Raw genomic sequence first — 27,471 nt, forward strand, 5'->3', positions numbered from 1 at the left:
TCGCCGTCATAATATTAGTGTTTATTAACCCCTAAACCCCCGGAATAACGAGTTTGCACTGATTTGTATCGAATTTTCACAAAACTCTAGAAGACGAGGCACAGGTCTAGCGTTTAGCAGACGAGGACCGTTCTGGTCAGCAGGTGCCTCGCTCACCATCGCTGACGTGACGTTTTTTGCATCTAAGTACTCTTCGATAGTGTAGTGTTCATGTAGCAATTAAATTTATCAAACCCAACCTTATATAAGTTAAAGGAAACTGTGACTGGACAGTTTTCCTAACTGTTTTGTTACCGTCATTAACATTTGCCCATTTTTAAATTTTAAAGATTGCTAATTAAATGAAAAAAAAAAACATTTTGTATTCGACAAAATTATAGGACACGAAGCTTAGGTGCACAGTAATGTTGAATTTATTTCCGTCAATGATTTCCTAATTAAAAACTTATTTTTTTTCATTACTTCGAATTGCACTTTGTAAAATGCATTTTTCTTGTTGAATAACGCAATTTTTATTTTCGTATCTTCATTTTTATTCAAAAGAGTTTTTGACACTCATAATAATCGAATGCAACAAGTTTTATTAAGATCCATCTAACTGGACAAATTTGCCAAGATACATAGTCATGCCAGTTTGCGGAAAACTATAAATTTCTCGGCAGGTGAAGCTTTCACCAGCAAGCTAGCGCCAAAATATTCAGGTCCATACACAATAGCATCAGTTATATCACCGGTAATGGTAAAACTAAAATTTTCAAATAGTAGCAACCGCAAGAAGGTGACAGCGCATGTCAAAGATTTAAAACCGTGGGAGGGAGGAGGCACCTCCAAAGAAATTCTTTCTCCACCTGAGACACACAATACTTAAGCACCGAATTCTGGAAACAGAACTCAGTTCAACCAGCAATCAGCTATAGATATTCCCGAAGAGATAAGCCCACTTGAAACACCAGAGAGACCGGACTTGTCACGCCTGGAAGGAATTAGAACGCATCCTCAACCAAGTTTCACAGTTTCGCCAGTTATTTGGTACGCCACCATTACCACCAAAGAAGCGTCGAACTGACGACACAGCGAGGGGACCTGAAGCCGTAGCAATGACGACTCCGGAAGAGCCACAACTAGCAAAAAATTCCGACTTGACGGAAATCGTCCCGAAAGTACTGGTGGAAAAGGGAACCAAGAAATTCTGGGTGATCTGAAACAACGGCAGATTAATAAAAAATAAGTTGCCACAAAGAGTGAATGGGATCATGCCGTTGTATGCTCCACGCCACAAAAAAAAGATATGATACTTTATTTTCAAAGAGAAGGGGGTGTAACAATATGCATCGCCTCGGTACCGTCAGCGCTTCGTACATACACATCCCCACCACAAGTTCATCTTCCATCGATGTGCTCTAGAGGAGATGGAAGGCCTTTGACCATATAAAAGAGCTACCCTCCATACCTAAAAACTAGTAGTTTATTCGTCTTCCGGGTTTGGACCGTGTCATTTGTGAGTGACCCAAAAGTGGGTTCATCTCGACGTTTCGCTACAATTGTATGTAGCTTCTTCAGGAGAACAAAAAAGAAAAACAAGAGACAGGAAGATGGGTAGTTAGCAACGGTAACTCAGTTACTCAACGCAACCAGAGGCGAATACTAACTACCAAGATGGGCATTTGGTCACAGTAACTCAACTACTCAACGCAGCCAGAGGTGAAAACCAAATTCCAGGACAGGGATTCACGTCCAACAGCTCAGAACACTAACGCGTCGAGAGGCAGGGAGTGAATCCGACGATTACTCCGCTACCGCCCCTATCTTCCTGTGGTGTCTATTCTATTCCTTGTTCCTGTGGACAAGTGTATATTGGCGAAACTGGTCGTTCCGTCAAAACTCGGATTCAAGAGCATCAAAGATGCATTCGATCAGGTCTTTTCTCCCATTCTGCAGTTGCAGAACACTGCCAAGAAACCGGTCATTCCATATTGTTCGAAAAAACCCATATTATTTCTAAGAGCCCCTTCTTTTATTCCAGGAAAATCCGCGAATCTCTAGAGATCCGAAAAAATCCACATAATATCAATCGAGAGGAAGGATACTACTTGTCTCCCATCTGGAATCTCAGTCTAGAGCCGCCGTCCGGTCCCGCTACCACGATGCAGCCACATGATTGGCCAGCGCGCGCTTCTTGACGTTCGCGCCACGGAGTGTGCCGATACGTCCCGACACGACAGGTCACCGCGACTATAAATAGAGCGGTAGCGGAGTAATCGTCGGATTCACTCCCTGCCTCTCGACGCGTTAGTGTTCTGAGCTGTTGGACGTGAATCCCTGTCCTGGCATTTGGTTTTCACCTCTGGCTGCGTTGAGTAGTTGAGTTACTGTGACCAAATGCCCATCTTGGTAGTTAGTATTCGCTTCTGGTTGCGTTGAGTAACTGAGTTACCGTTGCTAACTACCCATCTTCCTGTCTCTTGTTTTTCTTTTTCTTTTTTGTTCTCCTGAAGAAGCTACATACAATTGTAGCGAAACGTCGAGATGAACCCACTTTTGGGTCACTCACAAATGACACGGTCCAAACCCGGAAGACGAATAAACTATAATTCTGACTCTGGCCGTGGAAGCCTACGATTTCATTTAAAAACTAGTATATTACATCATATGTTCATGTAATTGTTTATTAAATTTGTTTGTATTAAATATAAAATTCTTTATTATGAATATTTCCCCTTATTAAAGTAACTCATTTGCTATTTGGTTTTCGATTATTAGTTTTTCCAATGTCTCTTTAACGTCTTCTTCTAAAATCTCTGTTGTTTCGTCTGTTGTTATATTTGATGTTTTAGGTAAAGCTGCGCTTGATTAAAGAGGGTATTTTCCCCTCGTTTCTTCATTTTAATCCTGTGCATATATTTTTTAAATCAGTTTTTATTGACAATGGAAGTTAGACTCCAATATTTTTGTACTTGTCTCCCAGTTTTTGTTACTAATTTATGGATTCCCGTTTTAATTAATTTTTTTTTATTTTCTTCCTATATTTTTTGAGTTAATATTTTTTATTAGTTTACTTTTCGCCTTTGCAATTCGATACCTAATAATACAAAATCCAAAAGACACATACTGTTTTTACTGGTTAATCACTATTTTTTCTTTTTCTTTTTATTTATTTCGCACTGCAAAATACAGCAATGACAAAATGTAATAATGATTTGAACTGTAACAGTAACAAATGGGTAACATTGGCAGATAAACTAACAGTCTGTGACATTCCACCCCACCTCTATAGTTTACTAAAACCTAACATATTAAAAACGTAACATTGATAATTAAACAGACCGTCTTTAAAACAATAATCAAATCACGTACATACTATGCATTTATACAAAATAATCTTAACGTCTTTGTTGTTATTAAGTGTAGTTTTTAAAGTGATTGGTATTAGGGATAAAGCAAGTTATGTAATTAGAGTTCGACCGAATTGTCCTTACTGCACAAGATACATCCGCAAAGTTTGCAGACCGATCTTTAATTCTGAATGCCAGGTAACTTTTGTTAGAAATATTTTTAAATATATAATAAACCAAACATTAATTTTTATGTTTATATTATTGCTCGACAGAATTGAAGGGTACATTTTTAAGAGTTATTTTGTCTTGATTAATGATCTACTAAAGATAAGAACTATCAACAGCAGAGGCGGATCGTGGGTCAATAAATGGGAAGGTTGATGTTAAAATTAAAAAGGGACTTTTGTACACTAAGTCAATCATTTTGGTTTTTCTAGATGCAAAATTATTGAAAACAAGAGAGGAAAAATTTATAACTTTTATATTGCAGTAAATATTCTGGTAGTTTGGATTTTGTTCGTGCTATAAAGTTCTTGTTTAGTTAATGCACTGAAAATATTGTTTTTTATCATGGAATAATGTCATTTAACTTTGGATGGGATGAATAGGGCTGTAGGCTTTCTTCAAGGTCAAATGCGGCAAACTAATGTAGCTGAGCACATGAGAGTCTTCCAAAGTTATAAGTCAATTGTGGCGGCATTTTTATGACACTGGAAGTTGTGAAACGTCAGACGTCAGAAACGTCATCCAGCACGTAAGGGCCGTACAACTACAGCTCAAGACCGATTTTTAGTGTTAACCGCTAGACGATAACCAACAATAACAGCAACTGAATTGGTTAGCTACTTGCAGTGGGCAAACCAGGTAACCATAGGCCGTGATACTGTAAGAAATCGTCTCCATAAAGCCAATCTTTACAGTTGAAGGCCATTGAGATGTTTACCTTACTCATGAGGCAATCATGCTGTAAGATTAAAGTGGTGTTAAGAATATCAAAACTGGGAAGCGATGCAAATGATTGGGCTACAGTTTTATTCTCCGATGAATCTAGATTTGGTATTTATCCAGATTCTCGTCGAGTAAGAGTGTGGAGACGATATGGAAATGCAGAACGTTTAAGACATTGGAAGTGAAAGTTTACACATACAGAGGTGGTACAATAATGGTATTGGGTAAAATAATAATCGGTGGCAGAACGGCCCTCGTTTTCCTTTATAGCTCAGACTTCCACGACATGCATAATAATGCTCTTAAGAGAGCTTTTTGGCATATTTGTTCGCTGTAGATATTAAACAAGAGCGGTGACGATATACAACCCTGTCGTACTCCTCTACGCATTTCTATTTTGTCCGATGTTTGGTCTTCTATTTTTATATTAGCTCGCTAATTTTAGTACAGATTTAATATTATTTGTATGTTTCTGGTGTCGATGTTCTTACCCTCCAGGATTTCTTTGAGTTTATTGTGACGTACTTTGTCAAAAGCCTTTTCAAAGTCTATAAAGCAGGCGTGTACCTCTTGGTTAACATCTAGACATCTCTGTGTTAGGACGTTTAGGGCAAAGAGAGTTTCTCTTGTACCTAATCCTTTTTTTAATCCCATTTGTGTATCGTTAATATCGATATCTAACTTTTGATAGATTCGGTTGTGGATGACTGAACATTGGATTGCCTTAGTTTTCTTTGGTATGGTGACAAACGTAGACAGCAACCATTCTTGATGTATTATACCAGTACTGTATATTGTATTGAATAGATGTAATATTATGATTACGGATTTATCATTCAAAAGCTTCAACAGTTCTGTAGGAATTTCATCAGGTCCATTTGCTTTTCCATGTTTATCGTTTGTTATTGCGTATTCTACTTCTTCTTTCAATATGTCTGGCCCAGTTGCATTGATTATCTGAGTTAAGTTGTTTCTATCGTCTTCCAATAATTTATTCAGGTATTCTGTCAATCTTTTTATTTTATTCTCTAGATCTACAATAACATTTCCATCTTTGTCTTTAAGTTTACCTATTTGGCATTTCCTTATACTTCCTGTTATCTTTTACTTTTTTGTGCATATTGAATGCATCGTAATTTTTCTCAGAGGTTTCCATTTCTTCACACTGTTTTTTAATCCACGCCTCTTTGGCTTCTTTTATTCTCTTTTTTATGTGTTTATTTCTTTGTATTTGTCTAGGTAATTCTTCATCTTTCTTCTTTGTTCCATCAAGTCTAGTATATCTTGTGTCATCTACTCCTTATTCTTTGTTGTTGTTTTTGTAAGATGTTTCTTTTCTGCTGTTTGTATAGCTGTATTTATGTACTTTAATTTTTGGTTAACGTTAGTTGTATCGTTAATTTGTTGCTGCACTGAACGGAGGTTTTCATTTATTTCTTCTCTTGTTTCTTGTCGTATATTTTTGTTTCTAAGTTTACTTAAATCTAGTGCCTTTCTGTGTGGTCTTCTAATCTTTTTTGGTCTCGCTTCTTTCACAGTAAGTAGCGGATTATGATCTGAGCCTATATCAGCTCCTAATACATTTAACAGCATTACGATACCGGCTTGCTATCATAATGTAGTCTATTTGATTTCTCACTATTTTTTCTTTGGTATGTTGTAAAGATGTCTACGTATATAACCGTCGAAGAGGTAATTTGAAAAAGGTGTTTGTTATTACGAAGTCTTCGCTGTGGCAAAATTGAATCAATCGATCTCCTCTGTCATTTCTGTTTTCAATTCCATAGTTTCCTACTTTTGTTCTCCTTAATCTTGTAGAAGTATCTTAAATCTTGATAAGATCCCATAAAAATGATATTCCTATTCCTCGTTCGATATTAAGATATTCAAATAAAATTTTCAGAATTAAAAAAAAAATTAATAAATCTGTTATGGTCTAATATTTTTAATTAAATGGTGCATTTTTGAATGCCAGGATGTTATAGCGAAATAAAATAATTTAAAAATACGCCTAAGGTCATCGTAGTTTATTCAAACAAGATACGTAAATCATTGATATTTATAAAATATCTTGTTTTGGTTCCTTTTATGATATCAATCTTTATATATTGAGGCGTAGCAATCGTAGTGCTTTTTAATATATAGCTAAAATATAAAACCACACTAAAATATATAAGTGAAAACTTTTTAGAGCGCATTATTACTATATTATGAAATTTAATGTCTGCGTGTTACGCAGAATTATTAATATTTGTTTTATAACGCCACACATTTAAGTTATTTAAAATTAAACAAAAAATTTTTCTTTAAAAATATTGTTCAATAATTTTAGTAATTTTCAAAATTTGTTAAATATAATACGGAATTTTCAATATTACTTTGTAGTTATGGTTAATTACTTGATTTGGAATATCATTATATTTTTATTATTATTCTGAAGTTATTTTCTTGTGGCATTTTAAAGCAATTACTATTTAAATGGGAATAAGCCACAATTAAAGTTTAAAATAAGTTTATTGACGTTTCAATTTCCACTTCGAAAATCGTTTTCAAAATACAAACATTAAGAAATTAAACAAATTTTTTTTGTTACTCGGCATATAATTCTGCTAATAATTTAATTTTATATGACTTATTTATATTGACAATTCAGACATATATTATACATTTTAAAGTAAACGACTTTAAAATGGTAATTACTATTTAAATGGGAATAAGCCACAACTAAAGGTTAAAGTACGTTTATTGACGTTTCAATTTCCACTTCGGAAATCGGTTTTAAAATACAAACATTAGTAAATTAAACAAATTTTGTTCATTTGTTACTCGGTGAAAAATTTTTCTAATAATTTTATTTTATCTGACTCATTTATATTGACTGAAAAACCAGGAAAAAAACCTCATAATACTATCTCGACATGGTAAGTATTTGGTCGTACATTTAGTTTACTTTCAATAAACACCAAATTCTGATTTAATATGTTTGTTATAAAAAAAAAAACTAAATGAAGTATCCTCTATATGTTACAGACTAATTAAAACTGGTATTTTCCTTTTAATAATTTCCTCTTTTAATATGGATAACCAAATCCTACTACATTCAGCATAATTAGAGCCGACTCTTTGATTTTCCTCTTTTTACCATCCCCTTCTTTTAGGACTCTATTTGAATCATTCCATTGAACCCTATGTTCATTATTCCATGCATGTTTACATATTTGAGATCCATCAAATTCTCTATTTTTAATACAAGATTGATATTCACTTATTCTAACATTTAATGGCCTTGATGTTTCACCTAAATAAAACTGATCGCATTCACAAGGTATTTTATAAATAAAATTTTTTGTCCTTTCTTGTTCATTGTTAGGTTTGGTTTTAGACAAAATAGATCTTAATGTGTTTTTTTATGTAGTTTTTTTTGTTATGGTAGTGCCAATATAACCGAGTTGCTTTCCTTCATTGCATAGTTCATTCGATGATAGTCAGTATTACTGACTTACTACTAGTGGTATTTTCCTTATATTAACTTCCTGTTTGAATATGGGTCACCAGATCCTACTGCATTCTGCAGAGGAATTTGGGACACAATTGTCTTATTTAGTATAATTAGAGCCGCTTCTTTGCTTTTTCTCTTACTATCTGTTTCTTTTAGCACTATACTTGAATCGTTCCATTGAACCCTATGTTTCTTTTTCCATCCGTGTTTACATATTTGAGATCTATCAAATTCTCTATTTTTAATATAAGATTGATGTTCACTTATTCTAATATTTAATGTTCTTGATGTTTCACCTAAATAAAACTGATTGCATTCAGAAGGTATTTTATAAATACAATTCTTTGTTCTTTTTTGTCCATTGTTACGTTTAGTTTTAGATAAAATAGGTCTCAATGTGTTTGTTGTCTTGAATGTTGTTGAAAAGTTTATTTCCTATATTTTTAAGTTTTTCTGATAATCTTTTTATGTATGGTATTTTTTAATAAAACAGATGTTAACAAATGTTTCTCCTCTAAGAACAAATTTTCGTTGGAACAAGTAATTTTGGCTCTATCGTATAAGGATTTAATGATTCCCTTTTTAATATTGGCATGGTGATTTAATTTGCAATTTAGATATCTGTTGGTGTGTGTTGGTTTTTTATACACCTAAGTCTCATTTCCAGAATCGTTCTTAGATATTAAAACATCCAGGAAAGGAAGTGTGTTATCATATTCCTTTTCCATGATAAATGTTATTGTCTCTTCTTTATCGTTTATATCATTCAAGAATGTGTCCAACAACTCTGATCCATGAAGCCGTATTGATAATACATCATCTACATATCTCCACCATACCGTGGGTTTTAAATTTTGTTTAGAAATAATATATGTTTCAAAATCTTTCATAAATATATCTTAATGGAGATAAACTAGAGCCTATTGCTAGGCCAAAATTTTGTTTATAGAATTCATTATTTAGTTAAATATAGGTATTATCAGTATATAATGTCAATAAAAATGAGGTATCTTAATGTAATGAGGCGTAATTAATCTTCTATGATAATTTCTTAAATAATCTTTAAACTTGAATAAATTCTATATATACCCAGTGACATTAGAAGTGTTACACCCAGAAGGAATAATTTCTAAATTGGTAAATTTACATCAAGACTGAAACGATAACGTTGTCAAGAATTTTTATTACCAAGTATTAAAAAAAAAAAAAAAAATAATGTGTTTGGCGACATTTAAGATGATCAATATCTGCTTGTGGCACCTCGTTCCAAGCAACTTGAACTTTATGTATCAATTGTGACAGAGTCTGTGGAGGATGGTGCAAAGTGGATAGTCTCCTTCCCATCATATCCCATACATGTCCGAATAGATTTAAATCCGGAGCACGGAGTGGCCATGGCAAAACATTAACGCCAGTTTCTTGGAGAAAGTCCATAGTTTGACGAGCAATATGGAGACGCGTGGTGTCTTGCCGAGAAAGGGCGTCTCGACGGCCGTCAAGATAAGGCAGTAAAGTGGTTTGTAAGGTATCATCAACATAACGCGCAGCTGTCATATTGACTCGAATAAACACAAGTGGTGATCGACTCGCATAGGCAACAGCCCCCAAGCTATTACTCCAACTGTCCTGTGTACATGCATCTCGTCCTGTGTAAAGCAAACCAGATATCTCGTCGCTCTCCACGGCGGCATCTTACTATCCTCCAACCATCATGCATTCCTAAACAGAATCGTGATTCATCGCTGAATTCTACATTACGCCATCTTACGTAACGCCAATGCTGCCGTTCTCTGTACCAATTCAGACGTTGATGATAGTGGTCCGCAGTCAAAGGAAGCACTAGTCGTGGGCGGAATGAAACCAGTCCAAAGGCTCGAATGCGACGGTATAGTGTAGGCATACTAACAGGTCTCCTACTACTACAAACCATTGGTCAGCAATTTGACGCGTAGTAGCAAAACGGTATCGCAGAGCCAGTAATCTAAAGCACCTATCCTGAGGTTCTGTTGTACGCCTTGATTGACCAGTTGGTTTTCTTCGTGTTCCTCTACCTTCGTTTGTCCACGACGGCTAATTTCGGGAAACGACAAACCCATCTCTATATGCAATAATTCTATCACTGTGAAAATCGCTAACATGGTGATAATTTTGGTGTCTTCGAACTCGAGGCATTTTCCCACACTGAATACAATTATACTGAGGAATAAAACATTTTTATACGAAACGGTTTTAATAAATCGATCTCTTTACAAAAAAAAAATTAAAGATAAATCTTTATTTTTACAAAAAGTAGAAAAGATAAAACATTGATATTGTTATCATAGCATTTTTCTAATATAGTCATTCTGTTGCCAATAAATTAGGTTCAAGAAATTATTTCTTCTGGGTGAACACTTCTAATGTTACAGAGTATATTAAAGTTCTATACAGTGTATCCGTAAAGTGTTGAATAAATTCGATATTTCCTAATTGAAAAGCCTTTTAAAAAAATTTATTGTTTTACATTTTACAATAAAATTTCATTATACAAGGTGATACGCATTACAATGATCACGTCATCGGCTCTTTTTTTAAATGTAACACCCTGTACTTTAGGACATTTTTAGATCGATAAAAATGAGCTGATTTCAATAAAGTATAATACTAGGGTCTAACGAATATATTTTAAAGGATATGCGCTTAGAAAATAAATTTTTCTATCTATCTATATAAAGATTTTTACAGCTGTCGCCACCTTCCTTCTTTCAGCCAACATCTCCAATTCTTTTCTGTTCTGCCATTCTCCATTTCCAAGGTCTCTTCTTTCCATGGCCTCGTCCACTTCATCCCTCCATGATTTTCGGGGTCTACCTCTTTTCCTCCTTCCTATTGGGCACCAATACGAAATCTTTGCTATCCACCTTGTATGATCTGTTCTTCTCACATGTCCATACCAAATTAAACGTTTTTCGTCGATGTAGCTGAGTATGTCTTGTTCTACTGACATTATTCGTTTCATCTCCTCATTTCTGATGCGATCCATTTTTGTCACTCTGAGCTTCTTCTCATGAACTCCATTTCAGTTGCTGTGATTTTGGACCTGTTTCGTTTATTTATTACCCAATTCTCTGCTCCATAGGTCATTATACTGCGTACCAAGGTGTTATAAATTCTCTTCTTTATATTTCTGGTAATCTGTCTATCCCACAGTACCCCGTTCATTTGTTTAATACATGTTCTTGTCTGTGCTAATCTGGTGGTTAGCAATTGCTCGGTGGTTCCATGTTTTGAGAGTATGAATCCTAAATATTTGAATTTATCAGTGCCGTTAATTTCCCTATTATCGTCCATTTCCAAATTTCTAACTGGTTCAAAGCTCTGCTGTTAAATATTCGGTCTTTTCTAGATTTATTTCCAGTCCATTTTTTGTTATTCCTTTTCTAATTTTCGGAGCATATAGCACAGAACTTCATCTTGAGCCGATACCACTTGGTCATCTGCAAAGCTTAATGTGTACAAGAAGTTGTCCCGGATTGGTATTCCCATCCCTATTAAATTCCCAAATAAATTTTTATTTATTTATAATATTAATAAATTATAAATAAATTATAATAAATAACTTGAAAGTAATCCAGTAATTAATACATGACTTAATCTTAAATGTTCGAATTGTAGCCCTGGTTGTATTTGATAGTAACCCAAACGTCGTACAAATTCTTGTAGAACCTTGTTTATGCTTTCTTGAGAAATATTGTTTATTTCTTTACCAATTCTTGTTTTTAAGTCTCCAATATTTGCAGGTTTCGTTTTATAAACAACATTCTTTAAATGACTTTACATAAAATAATCCAAAGGATTGAGGTCTGGCGACCTCGCTGGCCATTCAATATGTCCACGTCTTCCAATCCACCTGTTCGAAAAAATTTCGTTTAGGTACCTTCGAACACCTAAAGCATAATGCTGAGGGGCACCATCCTGTTGAAACCATAGACTTTTATCAAAACCTCATTGTACTGGGGAATAAATTAACTAAAGTAGGTACGAGATACCCACTTAAAAACTAAAGGTATGCTGGCCCGTTTAAATTACCTTCGAAATAGTAGGGTCCAATGATTTTATTTTTTACAATGCCAGCCCGTACGGTTACCTTTTGCGGGTATTGTGTATTAAATGACCTCCCCATTTAATTTAAATATAACCTCATCAGAAAGAATAATATTTTGAACCAAGAGAGGGTTTCGGTTGCTGTTATCCATCAATATTTCGCAAAATTGTATTCTTTTATCTGGATCATCCTCGTTTAATTCCTGTACAACTGTGCATTTTACTTACTTTACTTACTTTTACGTACTTCGTGTACCGTTGTTTTGCAAACATCGAGATCACTACTAACCTTACGAATAGAAGTGTGCGCATGTTCTTCAAAAGCAAGTAGAACATCTAATGTAACATAATTTACAGAGGGACGACCTGATTTGCGTGCATTTTCAACCGTACCAGTTTCTCGAAATTTCTTTTCAATATATCTTACTGTTGACTGCGTGATGGGTATTTCTGGATATTTATCATTAAATAAATTACACACTTCCATCTGAGTTCGCCATTTGTCTCCATAGCCAATCATCATGAGTATTTCAATTCTTTGCTTTACACTCAAATTCATTTCTACTTAAAAAAACTAGAAGTAGATTACTTTTTTGCAATTGATAATAAATAATTTATTTTCTAAGGGCATATCTTTCAAATTATATCCATTAGACCAGAGCATTATACTGTTTTGAAATAAGCTCATTTTTCTCGATCTAATAATGTCCTAAATACAGGGTGTTACATTTAAAAAAAGAGCTGATGACGTCATCACTGTAATGTGTATCATCTTGTATAATGAAATTTTATTGTAAAATGTCATTAAATTTAAAAACCGAAAAATATCGAATTTATTCCATACTTTACGGAGACACTGTATATAAAACATCAAGACCATTCAATGAGTCAGATAAAATTAAATTATTAGAAGATTTTTTTACCAAGTAAAAAAAAACAAAATTTGTTTAATTTATTAATGTTTGTATTTTGAAAACGATTTCCAAAGTGGAAATTGAAACGTATACTTATAAGTAATAGAACAATATTGGATTTGGAAAATATTTTATCGGGCCCCAGCGATTGCTTTCGCGTGCGTTGTTAATAGTTAGTAGGTAGTTAAAATCAGAAAATATATATTTGCTCGCCTTAAACGTCTATCCTCCCCAATGATCTAGACTATCCTCTTGACCCCGGATAGCACTCTGATTGATGCGCTATAGAGGTTTCCTATCAGCAAAATACTTGTCATGTGGGAGTCCTGGATTCAAGGACTCACACACAAAATTCTACCCTGAATGATGTAGACCAGCGTGAGGCGCTTTCTTTCCGCTATCTTTAGTGACTTATGTATTCTGTATTGCTTGCTCGTGCCTCAAATCTCCGCTTTGGACTAAGCCCATTTTGGTGACTCGGCGCTCGAGGATGTGAGGCCCTGCATACGTTTTGTTAGTATCTTTTGTGGCTTTCGCCTTCTCTTAGTATTCTGTTAGGTTTTTTGGTAGCCGGAGCCGTTTTTTGAATTTTATGTTTTTTTACCAGAGCTTACTTGGAGTAATTGCCTGCGCTTACATTACTTGATCCATTTATACCACATTGATACAGCATTTTGATCTGCATCTAACACACCAAGTCATTCCTCGAACACATTGGGGATATAATTCGTAATGGTCTTTTGGAAGATTTTCACATCATCTCATAAAATGAAACCCAGCGTTGTTAGGGACTGAAAATAGTATCGAAAATATCGCAGGCAGCAATAAAGTCATTTTTCTTATATTTATAAAGTATTGGTAAGAAATTATAGTTTAAGATTTATTTATTATTTCATTATGACGAAGACCGTATATATATATATATATATATATATATATATATATATATATATATATATATATATATATATATATATATATGAAAATACTTTTTTCTTTTGGGTGTGGTAGTCAATAAAAAATAGAGCTTTGCTAAGGCGTACTATTTATTCTGAATCCAAGCTTTCGGTGGTTTTTTGCCACCTTTATCAAGGTCTACAAAGAAAATTACTATGTTGTAACAATTTAAATGGTGCAATAAAAAAGCTATAAAAAACTTACCCGAATGTAAGATTCGTGGCATAAACAACAATGTTAAATAACATGATAATACTGAAGTTGCAACTATACTTAAAAATGTTACTGTTTAAAAAGACAGTTTAAAAATTAATACATACGTTAAAAAGTTAAAAAACAAAATGAAAGACGACATGTTAAAACAGTCGTCGTTGCAAGCTTGATTTCAGTCACATTTCACGAGCAGAACGAGAAAGTGGGAGGACAATTATTGCTTAAATAGTTTGAAGAAAATCAAAAAACAACTTTAAAACTATATTTTCACAAAATACTGTTTATGAATTTTGAGTACTTCATAAAAACCCAAAAAGAAAAAAGTATTTTCATATTTTTTCCAAACTAGTCAAAAGATTTTGGACTACTATATATACATTAATATACAATTAGCTCAGTAGATCAGCTGCAGCACAGTTAGGCAGTAATAAAATCAATTAAGAGTATTTAAGTGAAAAATATTAAAAAGATATAGAAAAATCATTGCAATATCGGCACGTAAAAAAATAAATGCCAACCGCTGATCGTTTAGATTTATGAAGTCACAAAAGACTGCAACAGGCTTGACGATTTAAAAAATTCCAGGTATTTGTACTGTAAGAATAATACCAAAATGGAAATCCCAAGGAACATAAACCAGGAAAAGACCCAATAAAAGATGGATGGATGATGTAGATCAGAATCTAAAATATCAACATCAAAAAATAAAAAAGAGAAGTAGTTATCACGGCAGATCAGAAGAATATTATTAAGCTGCTCAAAATCCACAACGGGTTGTAACGCTAAAAGAGAAAGAACATACAGCTCCAAAAGAAGGATGTTAATTAAAGATACCATTGAATAAATAGCGGAAAGCACTAATAATAAAATGGAAAGTTGAAATAATTCACGTCCAACAGGAAACGGAGCACCATTTTCTAACTTTACTTTGTATTATACAAAAACAATAAAAAAAATACAACTTATTTAGTGACAAAAATATAAATTAAGTGAAGTGTATTGGATAAAATTATATAAAGAAAAAAAATATATGTTTAATACTGCGCAAAACCATTCAGCAATATTAATTGTAAAAATACCTGCAAACTCATATATTTACATAATTATAATCTTTTAAAACATACATTTGCATGTGGTTTGAAATAATGATACAAAAACTTACCGTCATAACAAATACTTAATGTCGTACAAACGCAAATATCCTAATGAAGTTACTATTCAGCGCAGTCAGTTCTTGGAATTAGGTCAGCTAACTATTCTCTGGAGCATTCCGTTTAGAGAACATGAGACGTTTATTTGTGTTCTTATATATTTTGATAATAATCTGTAGTTGTATCGCTAATGAGTTTCAGACTGTTATCGCTATGGAACTGTTAGGCGCCATATGGAGATGTACTCCTTTACATCATCGTATGTAATAATATCGTAATACATTGAAAGATTATTTTAGATTAAAGTAATTAAAATTAATGAATTTTTTTAAAAATTTTCATTGACGCTGTTTTCAGTTGATAACACCCGAAATCATTTGATACGGACAGTCATATGAATGTCTATACAGCAATGTTGGGGCAGAAATATGAATATATACATAAAAAAATGGCTCTGGTAAGTAGAACCAGGGCAAAAATACAAAGAGAAAGAGAAAATACAAAAATACTATCGAAAACTATATGGCTAGAAATAAAGTTAATAGAATTTAAAGAAAGGAGAAAAGAGAACACTAAAAAAGCAATCGAAAAAACATAGAAGAAACTTACATAAACAAAGAGGTAAAAAATGTCTACCAAGAAGTTATGAAATCCATAGAAACTAAAAACATTAATACGAAGTATTACAGAAACAAAGAAGATATACTTCTAGGAGGATCATAAGAAAACTTTGAATAACGTTAAAGAAATAAAAGGAAAAGTTTATGGAAAATGATAACGTAATAAGCGGAGAATATCAGGGAGGGTTTAGACTAGGAAGAACCAATTAACTTAACATTGTAATTTGAGTTATATCTGTTCTATGTTCCTTAATCATAAAGTATGACCAATGATTATATATTACTATTACTACTAACTAGCCAATCTTTTAGTTTGTTTACATCGTTAATTATGTAAAAAATGTAATATTGCTATATTTTGTTACTCTACGTAGCACTAAATAAATTGTAATAACAGTGGTTTAAAATAACATTTTAATTTTGACTCCTCTATATATTTTAGGAATATCAAATAAACAAAGATATTGAAGATGCCTTGAAACGTATTCAGCGATTTAAAGTGAGAATAGATGAGAGGTAATTATTAAAGAATTTAATTCCATTGTTATATCTATTATATATATATATATATATATATATATATATATATATATATATAATATATATATATATATATATATATATAATATATATATATATATATATATATATATATATATAATATATATATATATATATAATATATATATATATATATATATATATATATATATATATATATAATATATATATATATATATATATATATATATATATATATATATATATATATATATATATATATATACAAGAAATACTGGATATTATTGACTGTCGATATAAACAAACAACACAGTTTATTAGGGCTGCAGTCAGTAGGTTTGGCCGGGATGTTATAGAAACACTCTTTTGACTTTTGGTCGAGCTTTCGGAATTCTTTTATTCCGTGTCCTTCTTCAAGACACTGTAATTAGAAGAAAGTGTAAATATTTACAACATATCTCAAATTGTCATTACAACTTACTAGTCGTTGAGATTATTTTTCTAAAGCTACGACACTCAACATTAAAAACACACATATAAAATATAACATTTAAAATAATGGACAATATACATTTTAAAATTTAGTTGGAAAGTTAAAATTTTGTTAGTGACATCTTTTCATGGTGTGTTTTGACTGATCCATAGAGAACAGAAAAAAAAAACAAAAATAGTGTGATTAAAAAGTAATTAGGAGTTCCTGCTATTATATTAATGGAAGTAGTATCTTAAACCTGTTTTGATAGTATGCAACATGTTTTGTATGCTGGTGTATTACGGTGTGTATATGTAAAAGTAAGTCGTTATTTTATTTTTGATGTTTTGTCAGTAAGTAACAATAAATGTTGCTCAATTTATCTATGTCTGACTTTTTATTTATACAAGACGTATTAGATTTTATGAAACACATTTCCAAGAAAACACGTTTTGAATGTTTTTTTTTTCTTTAGCCAGAATACAGGATTCCTGATAATATTGATTGATTGAGTCAATGATAATATTGGTTTAAATATTTTTGAAAAATAACTTGGAATACTTGCTACAATAATTAATTTTTCAGATTATAAGGTAGCATTGTTTGTTATCAATGTATTTTTTTCGGAACCAGCAAAAAACACTATTTTGTTGTATTCCCAGTGGCTTTCTATAGTGTAGTTTAGTTCAGTGAATGAATATTTATTGTACTTCCATGTTACTTAACAATTTATAGTTTTGGTGAACCCTGTAGAAATAAATACGATAAGGAGACCTTTCAAATGAGCTATCGCTTGACCTCGGTTTGAATTTAAAAAAATCGTCGATTACGTCATTACGCCGACACTGATGACGTAATGTCCAACACATATCGATACCTTTTTGCCATAACATCGTAAGTCTCGTTTAGTAAATTTTACAGTACGGCAGTTTTTTCAATAAACGTGTTTAGAAATGTCCAATTGAAGTGAAAATTGGCATCCGGACGTATTATGATGAGTGTTTGAAGTAAAGTAATGATTTTTCTTCAAAATAGTTTCAGTTTTTTTGTAGTTGGACTTACGTTACTTTGGAAGCATTAAAAATAATTTTGCTACTGTAGTTTTATACAAGTCCAACACTTACGATAATTTTGGTAAATTCAGAAACAATTTCACATTATGATTGTTATCGTAAGCTCAGCACTTACGATAAAAAGTATGTTTAGACACAGCCTCATAAAGTAACATAAATATATATATATAAAAAAATACCAAAAATCATTTATTTAAGGTAATTTATTTGTGAAAAGTAAAAAGTACAATAGGCATTTATCTGAACAACAAATCGCTTTACTCACAAACTTACAAATAGTCATAATATCTAAAGGCGGGTACACATTTGCGAGCAGAACTGTTCGCGAACCGTTTGTGAACGCTATATTCGTTAATGTGTACGGCATAAAAAACCGCTTGCGTACTGTTTCATCGTGACTAGTCGCGAACCAAATTGTTGCGGTTTATTTACGACTTCAAAGGAAGCTCGGCTTTCAGTTTGGACGGCGCTTACTAGACGCAGCGAACATTTTTATTGTGTCATCAAATCGACATTGTGTGAATGACGTGTCCCTTCCTAGAGAGACGTGAGAAAACAGTAAACTGATTATTGTCATGGACGTATAAATAAAGATAAAATCTTTATTTATACGTCGATGATTACTGTACATAATTTTATTTTTGTTAAACAAGCAAAAACAGGAACATAAATCAGTACCCAAATTATAAATAAAATGAATCATTTCGCACATGTGTGTTCATTGTTGGTTTGTCGCTTTCCATGGATCGAGATAAGTATGCGATTAGTACGATGTAGAATATTTTTCAAGGATCTGTACGCGTACTGTACGTATACCGTTCGGCTCGCATATGTGTACCCACCTTAATGTTATTGCATGTGATATAATAAATGTGAATCATAGCTAGTCAGCAGAAATCTAATCTTAGGGCCCTTCATCGCTTTCGTCTTCCTCATCGGATTCTGCTAGCTTATCTGGCGTAGCTGACGTTTTCATTAGCCTATATTCTTTATTCTTTTGAAACCTGAGAGGAATTATATTGTAGTCGCAGAGATCAATTAAGTCTTTTTTCTTTGCAACGGAAATAGACAATTTTTGAGACTAAAGCCGTTTTGGTTTTTTTTTCCTTTTAATTCCATCGTGAAATTGATGCAGTTCTGGCCATTATTTAAATATTCAACCTCTATAATAATATCTGGGTTACCTTTCTCAAATTTTACATTTTTAATTTCACTGATTTTTATAGGTTTTCCGTTCTTACATTTGAATTTACTCGGTTTTAGTACATCATCAGATATTTTTTTCCATTCTAAGAAGTCGCTGAAATCAATTTTTATTGTTTCCAATGGTTTAGGTTTGGTACGAGAGTTGGATATCAATGTACACCATTCTGATGGAGCCCATACTACGCGTTTTTTGATAAACCGCTCAATTGTTGCGGAACTGAGTCGACAGACACATAAGTATGGCCTGGTAGTAAGTATCGCACACTGATTTATGTTATATTAACAGAATCCCTAAGAAAAGTCGGGATCATTAGATGCAACTTCTTGCAAATATTTGTAGATTATGGTAGCTATTTCGTTACTGCCACGTCCTCCGTCACATTCTCCCCACAAATAACAAAACCCATTTTGGGTTCCACTTTCGTAAACTATAAGATTGTAATAAGCATACTTTCTGGTGTAGTACAAGAGCAAATTGTCTCCATGTGGTGTGTTTAACACCTTCTGTACGTCGAAATTAGCACATAAAAATTTTGAATCTAAGATAGTTTTTTTTTTGATCAGCTAGAAATGAGTCTTTGCATTTTTCTTTGTTTTCCAAATGTTTTTCATACAATTGCTTTGTTTCTTCTGTTTCCTTAAAATCTTTGTCTTTTCTCACTTCACATACTTTGCACTTATCTTTTTTCGGCAAGTGAAATCCGATATTAAATTCTGCCTTAAAAATCTTTTAGAACACTTACAGGGAAACGATATCGTTCTTAGTTATGCCATTTTCTAACTGTTTCTTCTTAAAAAGTTCGTATAAGAATGATACATTACGAAATTCAGTGGGTAAGTGTCTTCTCGATGTTTTATTTCTGCAATAATGAGGTGGAACAGCGGGTAGCAACGTGATAAAATCTAAAACATTCTGCTTCTGCTCTTTCCCAGTCTTGTTATGTGGAACATGCTTACCTCTCGGATCTATTTTGGAAAATGAGGCTGACGTAGAGTTTTCTTTCGTATATCTCAAAGTCATTTGTGAAATATCCGAGGTTTTCAATAAAAATTGTTGGCACACCTCGTGTTCCACATCATTCCACCTAATTATATACTTGTACGAACATTGTCTTCTGCTTCTTCCAGCCTCTTGTTTTCGACGTTTTATTATCTTTTATGCCTAAAGCAAAAGTAAAAACCATAAATAATTACCGAAAAAATTATTTTGTGGTTCTGATTCTGCGGCTATACACAGTGCACTAATAGATCGTAACACACTTCGCTGCATCGTAAGTAGCAATTTTTGTACCACGTGACTTGCACCTTACGATGTTTTGGTGACCATGCGATGTTTTCACAACTACAAAATAGATTTGTTCACATTTTTATGTGACTTAAGTTACAGCAAATTCGGTTTTTTCTCCAAGACTATGCTATTATACCTTACGATAATTTTGCTGGGAGGTGCCTGGCGGCTTGATAGATACGATTCTTCAATAAAACTGTTTTCTCTAATTTTGTCACTTACGATGTTATGGCAAAAAGGTATCGATATATAGTAGTTGATGGCATTCAAAAATTTAAATTGACGTGTTTTAAGATTTTTTTAAAAGTCGTCTGTTTCGAAAATAATGAATTTATTCCACACATTTGCATCATACTATATATATATGTATATATATATATATAAATATATATATATATATATATATATATATATATATATATATATATATATATATATTCATACACTTTTTATTGTGTTGTAATTGACTGATTGTTCTGTTTTAGGGAAGACGCAGATAAACGCTTTTCGGACGATCCATTTTTTGAAAATTTTTTGGAATAAAAGTTTCTTGTATTAAGAAGAAATCTTCATCATCTAGGTATTTTAATAGTTTGTTTAGTTGTTCTTTGTAATGTTTAATAAAATAAAAATAATCGAATAAATTTTAAATTTTTTCTTATTGCCCCCGTTAGGCTGGACAAGCAAATTTTTGAACTGAACCTTCCTTAGCTTCAAGAATGCACTTCTTTGTTGTCTCTTTGGCCGTATGTTTCATGCTCGTTTATTCTGACACTTACTGGTCTTACGGTTTCTCCCACGTAGACATTTTTGCACTTATAAGGTATTTTATGACTGCCGTTTTTTATCTTTATTGTGCTGTTGTGTTTGGTTTTGGACAGGATAGATCTCAGCGTATTGGTTGTTTTGAATATTGTTGTTCACTCTTTAGTTTTTCTGATAAGTCATTTACATATGGTATTGTTGTCATGTTTAAGTCCCTTCTTGTAAATTTTTCCGGATTGCTTGTGGTGATTTGTTATTTTCTTTCTTTAATCTTATGGAATTTCTCGTCGTTTATAAATGACAATAATAATTGTTTTTTTGATGTATACGTTGTTGTTGTTGGAGTGGTAATTTAAATATCCGTCGATGTCGGTTGTTTTATTTTTACTTTGTGAATTTGACTGATTTTGCTTTATTGTTGATGACATCATTGCTGATGACAATTCAAAAAGTCATAAAAATAGTGACAAAAATAAAAATAATAATAACAATTAAAAAAGTTATGTTAATAATTACAATAACAGAATTCATCTTTGTGCTTTATATTAGTAAATTATCGATCTTTAATAGATGGCGTAGGTACTAACAACTATTAAAAATGGAATTATTAAAAATTACCTGAAAGGACCAACACTATTTTTCATTACAGAAAATGTGACCTAAGCTAAAAAGTGTTCCCTCAAGTTTAACAGGTTGACTGCTAGTGTTTCCTATAAGACACACTCTAGACTTCGGCGAGAGCCCAGTGTTTCTTATAGGACATACCAGTCAATCATATATTGTGAGGCGGTATTTCCTATATAATACTTACACAGTTTAATGCAATTTACATTGGAGACGTGTCGTAGTGGCCCCAACGGATATCTCACGCAAATGGGTTGTGGATACTATTGTTTGGTAAATATTAAAAAAATTAAATAATAAACGAAAAAACATATTATTTTTAAAAAACAACTAATCGTGTTTATTAAAGCACGTTAAACAAAACATTTTATTGCATCGGTGCCCATTGTTTCTACTTAAATTGTAAATTTGATTTTTCTGTCAACCACAGTTCCTTTTTGCTATACTTTTTGTAGCATTCCGAACACCTTACTTTATTAATTAATTTATGTCCAGGCGGATTTGGCGGTGGTGGTACATCAGTTGCGTATTTTTGCAACATAGAACGGATTACCTGTTCCTAAATTCAGTAATTTTAAGGGACTTCTGTATTCTCAAATGAATATTGTTGTATAGAAAATAAGCATTAACGATGCTAGTTCTCCATATAATTTCAAATAATAATTTTCTGTACCACCTAGTACAGCGTCTTAATACTGTAGTATATAACGCCATTTGGTCGCTTAAATCGATGAACGTGTTATAGTCAACAGACTTTTCAACGGTCTGTTGACAATACAAAATCTTTTATAGTAAGGGCAGAAACAATTCTCCTATCCCTCCATTTTAAAATACTAATATCATCTTTACTCGTGATGGCAGCACATTCTACCATTTTGAGTTTGGCAGTAACATGTTGTAGCAAATATTTCCGATCGAATCTGAGTGTACCAACTAACGGTATTTTGGTTCAGCAGACGATATGCCAACGAAAGACTAGTGTAGTGATTGTCCATGTATAAACCTTACCTTCATCCAAAAGATTGTCAATGAGCTCCATTACTACACTCTCAGCAACGCCAACCTCTCCATTTTTTGATCTTCCACAGTATATTGACATATTCTAGGCGTATCCCTTGACATAACACAACTTAAAAATTTTTATGCCATATTTGTGGCGTTTATTGGGTATATACTGTTGGAAGAGCAATCGTCCTTTCCATGGAATTAGACTTTCTTCCAGGCGTATATTTTTGGAAATTACTAATAAACATATTGTTCACGTTTTGTATTTTATGTAAGCGGTCAAATTCTGGGGCTTTCGTGTTGCCCGATAACTGAAGCATTTTTAAAATTATTTCGAATCTGTTTCTGGACATAACAGACCTAGATAGTGGGAAATTATATAAATTACCTGTTCGCCAATAGTCGCAAAGAACTGGTACTTTCACCAATACAACTCATCCATTAAGAACAAGGAATTGATAAATTTCCGCTTTATTAACTGGTCTCCATTCATGAAGTCTGGATCGCTGGATATCTTGACCAGTCGTAAGTATTTGAGTGGCATAAGGATTTGTTTCATCAACTATTACACTAATTATGTCGTCAGTTAAGACTAGTTTGCATTTGCAAACATTACTTTAAATATTTCTTTTAGAAAACTTTTGTATTCTGCAATAAATTCAAACTGATTTGGATAATCTTCTGGACACATCTTCCAGACTACATTCTTTAGCTGATTTTCAACTAACTCTCTTTCGTATAAATATGTTAATGTACATAGTTGGTTGTTGTCATCCCTAAAGGTTGGAGTAGAAGCTGATGAATTTACTGGTCATGAAGTCAATTCATGAACAGAATCTTCGTCGGAATATCCAATCGAATCTGAATCTGATTCGTCTGTCTCACTTGGCATAAAATCAGGATCGTCATACGTATCGTCACTTGAAAAGTCCATTATTATTATCTGTTTACTTCTTCTTAAGGTGTCTTCTCCATTACTGAAGGTTGGCTAGAACTACAGCAAATTGCTCTCTATCTTGAGCTGTTCTTACTATCGAATGTGTGTCCATGCCTGTCCAGTCTCTTACATTCTTCAACCAGGAGCATTTTCTTCTTCCTAAACCCCTTCTTCCTTCCACTTTCCCTTCCATTATAAGTAGTAGGAAGTTGTATTTTTCTCCTCTGTAAATATGTCCAAGATAACTCGTTTTTCTGTTTTTTACAATATTTAGCAGGTTCTCTCTCAGTACCCATTCTTCTTAGCACCTCGTTGTTGGTCACGTGCTCTGTCCAAGAGATCTTCAGCATCCTTCAAAAAACCCACATCTCAAAGGCTTCTATACGCCTAATACTTGTACTTCCGAGTGTCTATGTTACCACTCCGTATAGCAATATGGAATAAATAAACGTTTTTACAAATGGGTATCGGATATCCAACGATAACGTAGAGTTTATTAGACATTTTTTCATTCGTTGAAACGCGGACCTAGCATATTCTATACGAGCACGTATTTCGACCTCGTGGTCAAGGTCGTTTGTTATCCAGCAACCAAGATACTGGAATCTTTGTACTGGTTCTATATGTTTGTTATAGATACAAATAATAATGTCGACATTTGGTGCACGTGTAACAGCCATTACTTTTGTTTTATTTGTGTTTATATTTAGTCCCAATCTATCTCCCTCTTTGGTTATGACATTCAAAAGATGTTGTAAACCCTTGGCACTGTCCGCAATAATGACGGTGTCGTCTGCGTATCTTAAGTTGTTTACGTATTCTCCGTTGATTTTTATTCCTTCTATAATATTTTTGAGGGCATTTTGAAAGATCTTTTCGGAATATATATTGAATAACAGTGGAGAAAGTACACAGCCCTGACGAACTCCTCTTTTTATTGGTAATTCTGCTGTCAGACGATTGTCTATTTTGATCGACGCCATTTGATCCCAATATAGTTTTTTAATAAGTGCTACAGTGTTATGGTCTATAGTGTCATCGAATGCCATAGTCTGTGGATTAGTACGCATTTCGATGCGCATCGCCCCGCCTCGAATTTTTCCATTGGCTCTTGACCTGGAAATCCCTATTTATCGCTCGAACAGCGCATATAAATATTGGCGATTTTTAGGTCAACCAGGTCAGTCCCTCACGGGCTCTCCGAGAGCTTAGTGCTCTCGGGGCTCTGCTTCCTGCATTTATTTTCCATACTCTGTGGCTGAGAATTGTTTCAACTTAACTTGGTGTTTTTATTTCGACGAAGAAATTGTCATGTAAGAAATATCTTGCCTTTTTCAAGGCAAGACACCGAAGATAAATATTTTCCAAGTCCATAACCCGAAAATGGACTTAAGTAGAGGAGCTCTCGACAGTATATTCGAAGCCCTCTACAGAGCACCCGGGGATAACAGAAGATCGTTAGAGCCTTAATTATTCCCCCGAGGTGACATGGCGCCCGACAACGTGGTTAAAATCCGAACCCACGACCCAGCTCGAATTCACAGAAGGCAACACACCATTGACTTCAACATAGGTTGAAGTCAAGAAAAGAATGGGGAGAACCACGTAGTGTTAGAAAGCAATTAACACTCCGACATCGAGGCCTTCTGCAGACCTGACGCCTTCGACGTGCAGACACCTTTAACGAGCCAGGCTTATTCAAAGTTAGAAGCCCCAGATGCCGATGGAAGTCCCGGAGTAGACCCAGTCATCGCCCCCCTACCGAAAGTGGTTGGACGACCACGTAGGCTTCGGCACACTGGTACTCTACGAAACCCCGTTGGATATGGCAGATGAGATCCGGACGACCGAGAAGAAGACGAGCCCGTTGGAGGAGTTGGCACACCGACCGAGGATGGACCTGTAGGAGCTTGAGATGTCGTCATCACCACCGAGCTCCCCCTGTAAGTAGTGCAGTGTTGTGTGAATTTCTTTATGAACATTTTACTTGTATTTTTATGCATATTTTCTTGTGTATTTTCACATTTGTATTTTTTAATCAATAAATTTTTTTCCCAGCCGCAGAGTCTCCAGAGGAGAGGGGATGTCATCGAATGCCATAGTCTGTGGATTAGTACGCATTTCGATGCGCATCGCCCCGCCTCGAATTTTTCCATTGGCTCTTGACCTAGAAATCCCTATTTATCGCTCGAACAGCGCATATAAATATTGGCGATTTTCAGGTCAACCAGGTCAGTCCCTCACGGGCTCTCCGAGAGCTTAGTGCTCTCGGGGCTCTGCTTCCTGCATTTATTTTCCGTACTCTGTCGCTGAGAATTGTTTCAACTTAACTTGGTGTTTTTATTTCGACGAAGAAATTGTCATGTAAGAAATATCTTGCCTTTTTCAAGGCAAGACACCGAAGATAAATATTTTCCAAGTCCATAACCCGAAAATGGACTTAAGTAGAGGAGCTCTCGACAGTATATTCGAAGCCCTCTACAGAGCACCTGGGGATAACAGAAGGTGGTTAGACCCTTAATTATTCCCCCGAGGTGACAATAGCATGTTGTGTTAGCGTTTCTATGAGTTCTGTGTGATTTACTCGATCAAACGCTTTTTCGTAGTCGATAAAACAGAGAAACACGTCTTTTTGCTGATCTCGGCATTTTGTAGTAATTTTTGGAGGCCAAATAATGCCTCCCTTGTACCGAGCCCCATACGAAATCCAAATTGATTTTCACTCAGGTTTCTTTCGCATTCTCTATATTCGTTGATGTACAATTTTAAGTAAAATTTTCAGAAAATGGCTCATCAGGCTAATTAATCTGAACTTTGAGCATCTATTTGCTTTATTTTTCTTAAGTACAGGTATAAATGTCGATCTAAGCCAGTCGTCTCGGAAGATTCCAGTAATATATATTTTGTTAAATAATAGTGTTCACGTCTAAAGATTTTCTTCATTGATAAGATTTATCATCTCTACGTATATTTCATCTGGACATGAGGCTTGTCGTGGCTTTGTCGTATTGATTGTTTTTGTAACTTCTGATGTTAATATATCAAGTATTATTTCTTGTACTATATTCATTTGTGGTTCTATTCTCTCGTCATCAAACAGATCTTTGATGTATTTTTCCCAGATATCTTCTACATTTTCTGGACTAGATACTATTTGGTTGTTGTCATCTACTAAAGTTTTTGTAGTGATTTTTTTCTTCATATTTGTGACTTTCTTAATCTTTTTGTATGCATTAAAGTAGTCATGCTTTTTTAGTAAATCTCCGAGTTCCTCACAGTTGCTGCTCATCAATACTTCTTTGGCTTTCCTGATTTTGTTTCAGATAATTTTCTGGGTTCCTTTATATTTTCTTTCATTGCGATTTTTGTAAGATGTCCTTATGTCCATCAATTCTAGGACTTCTTTTGTCATCCATGTAATCTTTCTTTTTCTGATGTTGTCTTGTAGTTGTTCTCTTTGTATAGTTGTGATTGTTGTTTTGAAGGTGTGCCAAATACTTTCTATTGTTTCTTCTGTTTCCGCGGGTGCTTCATTGAACTTTTCTTTGAGTGTATCATTGAGTGTTTTCTCTATTTCTGCCTGTACTATTAAATCTTTAAGTTTTTCGAGGCTAGGTTTTATCTTCTCTCTATATTTGATTTTCTTTAGTTTAATTGAAATTTTACCAACAACAGGGTTGTGATCGGAACCGATGTCCGCCCCGAAATATGTTTTAACTCCCCTGATTTCATTTCTATAACGTTTGTCAATTAATATATAATCAATCTGGTTTCTTATTATGCGGTTTTGATTGTCGCCAGTTGCTTTTTATGTATATAATCTTCTTTTTGGTTGTTTAAACCAGGTGTTTGCGATCAT

General features: G+C 33.7%; 1 protein-coding gene across 1 annotated transcript in view; it reads left to right on the top strand.

The window, feature by feature from the left end:
* Window positions 1-3,296: 3,296 nt before the first annotated feature.
* The window catches only part of LOC140441002 (uncharacterized), a 34,440-nt gene continuing 10,265 nt past the window's right edge, over window positions 3,297-27,471 (top strand). The window contains exons 1-3 of the mRNA XM_072531382.1: window positions 3,297-3,530; window positions 16,163-16,236; window positions 20,767-20,861. Coding sequence (XP_072387483.1) covers window positions 3,360-3,530; window positions 16,163-16,236; window positions 20,767-20,824 — 303 coding nt within the window. The 5' untranslated portion in view covers window positions 3,297-3,359 and the 3' untranslated portion in view covers window positions 20,825-20,861. The remainder of the gene's footprint in view (window positions 3,531-16,162; window positions 16,237-20,766; window positions 20,862-27,471) is intronic.

Source organism: Diabrotica undecimpunctata, chromosome 1 (assembly GCF_040954645.1).
Source record: "Diabrotica undecimpunctata isolate CICGRU chromosome 1, icDiaUnde3, whole genome shotgun sequence".
Lineage (NCBI taxonomy): Eukaryota > Metazoa > Arthropoda > Insecta > Coleoptera > Chrysomelidae > Diabrotica > Diabrotica undecimpunctata.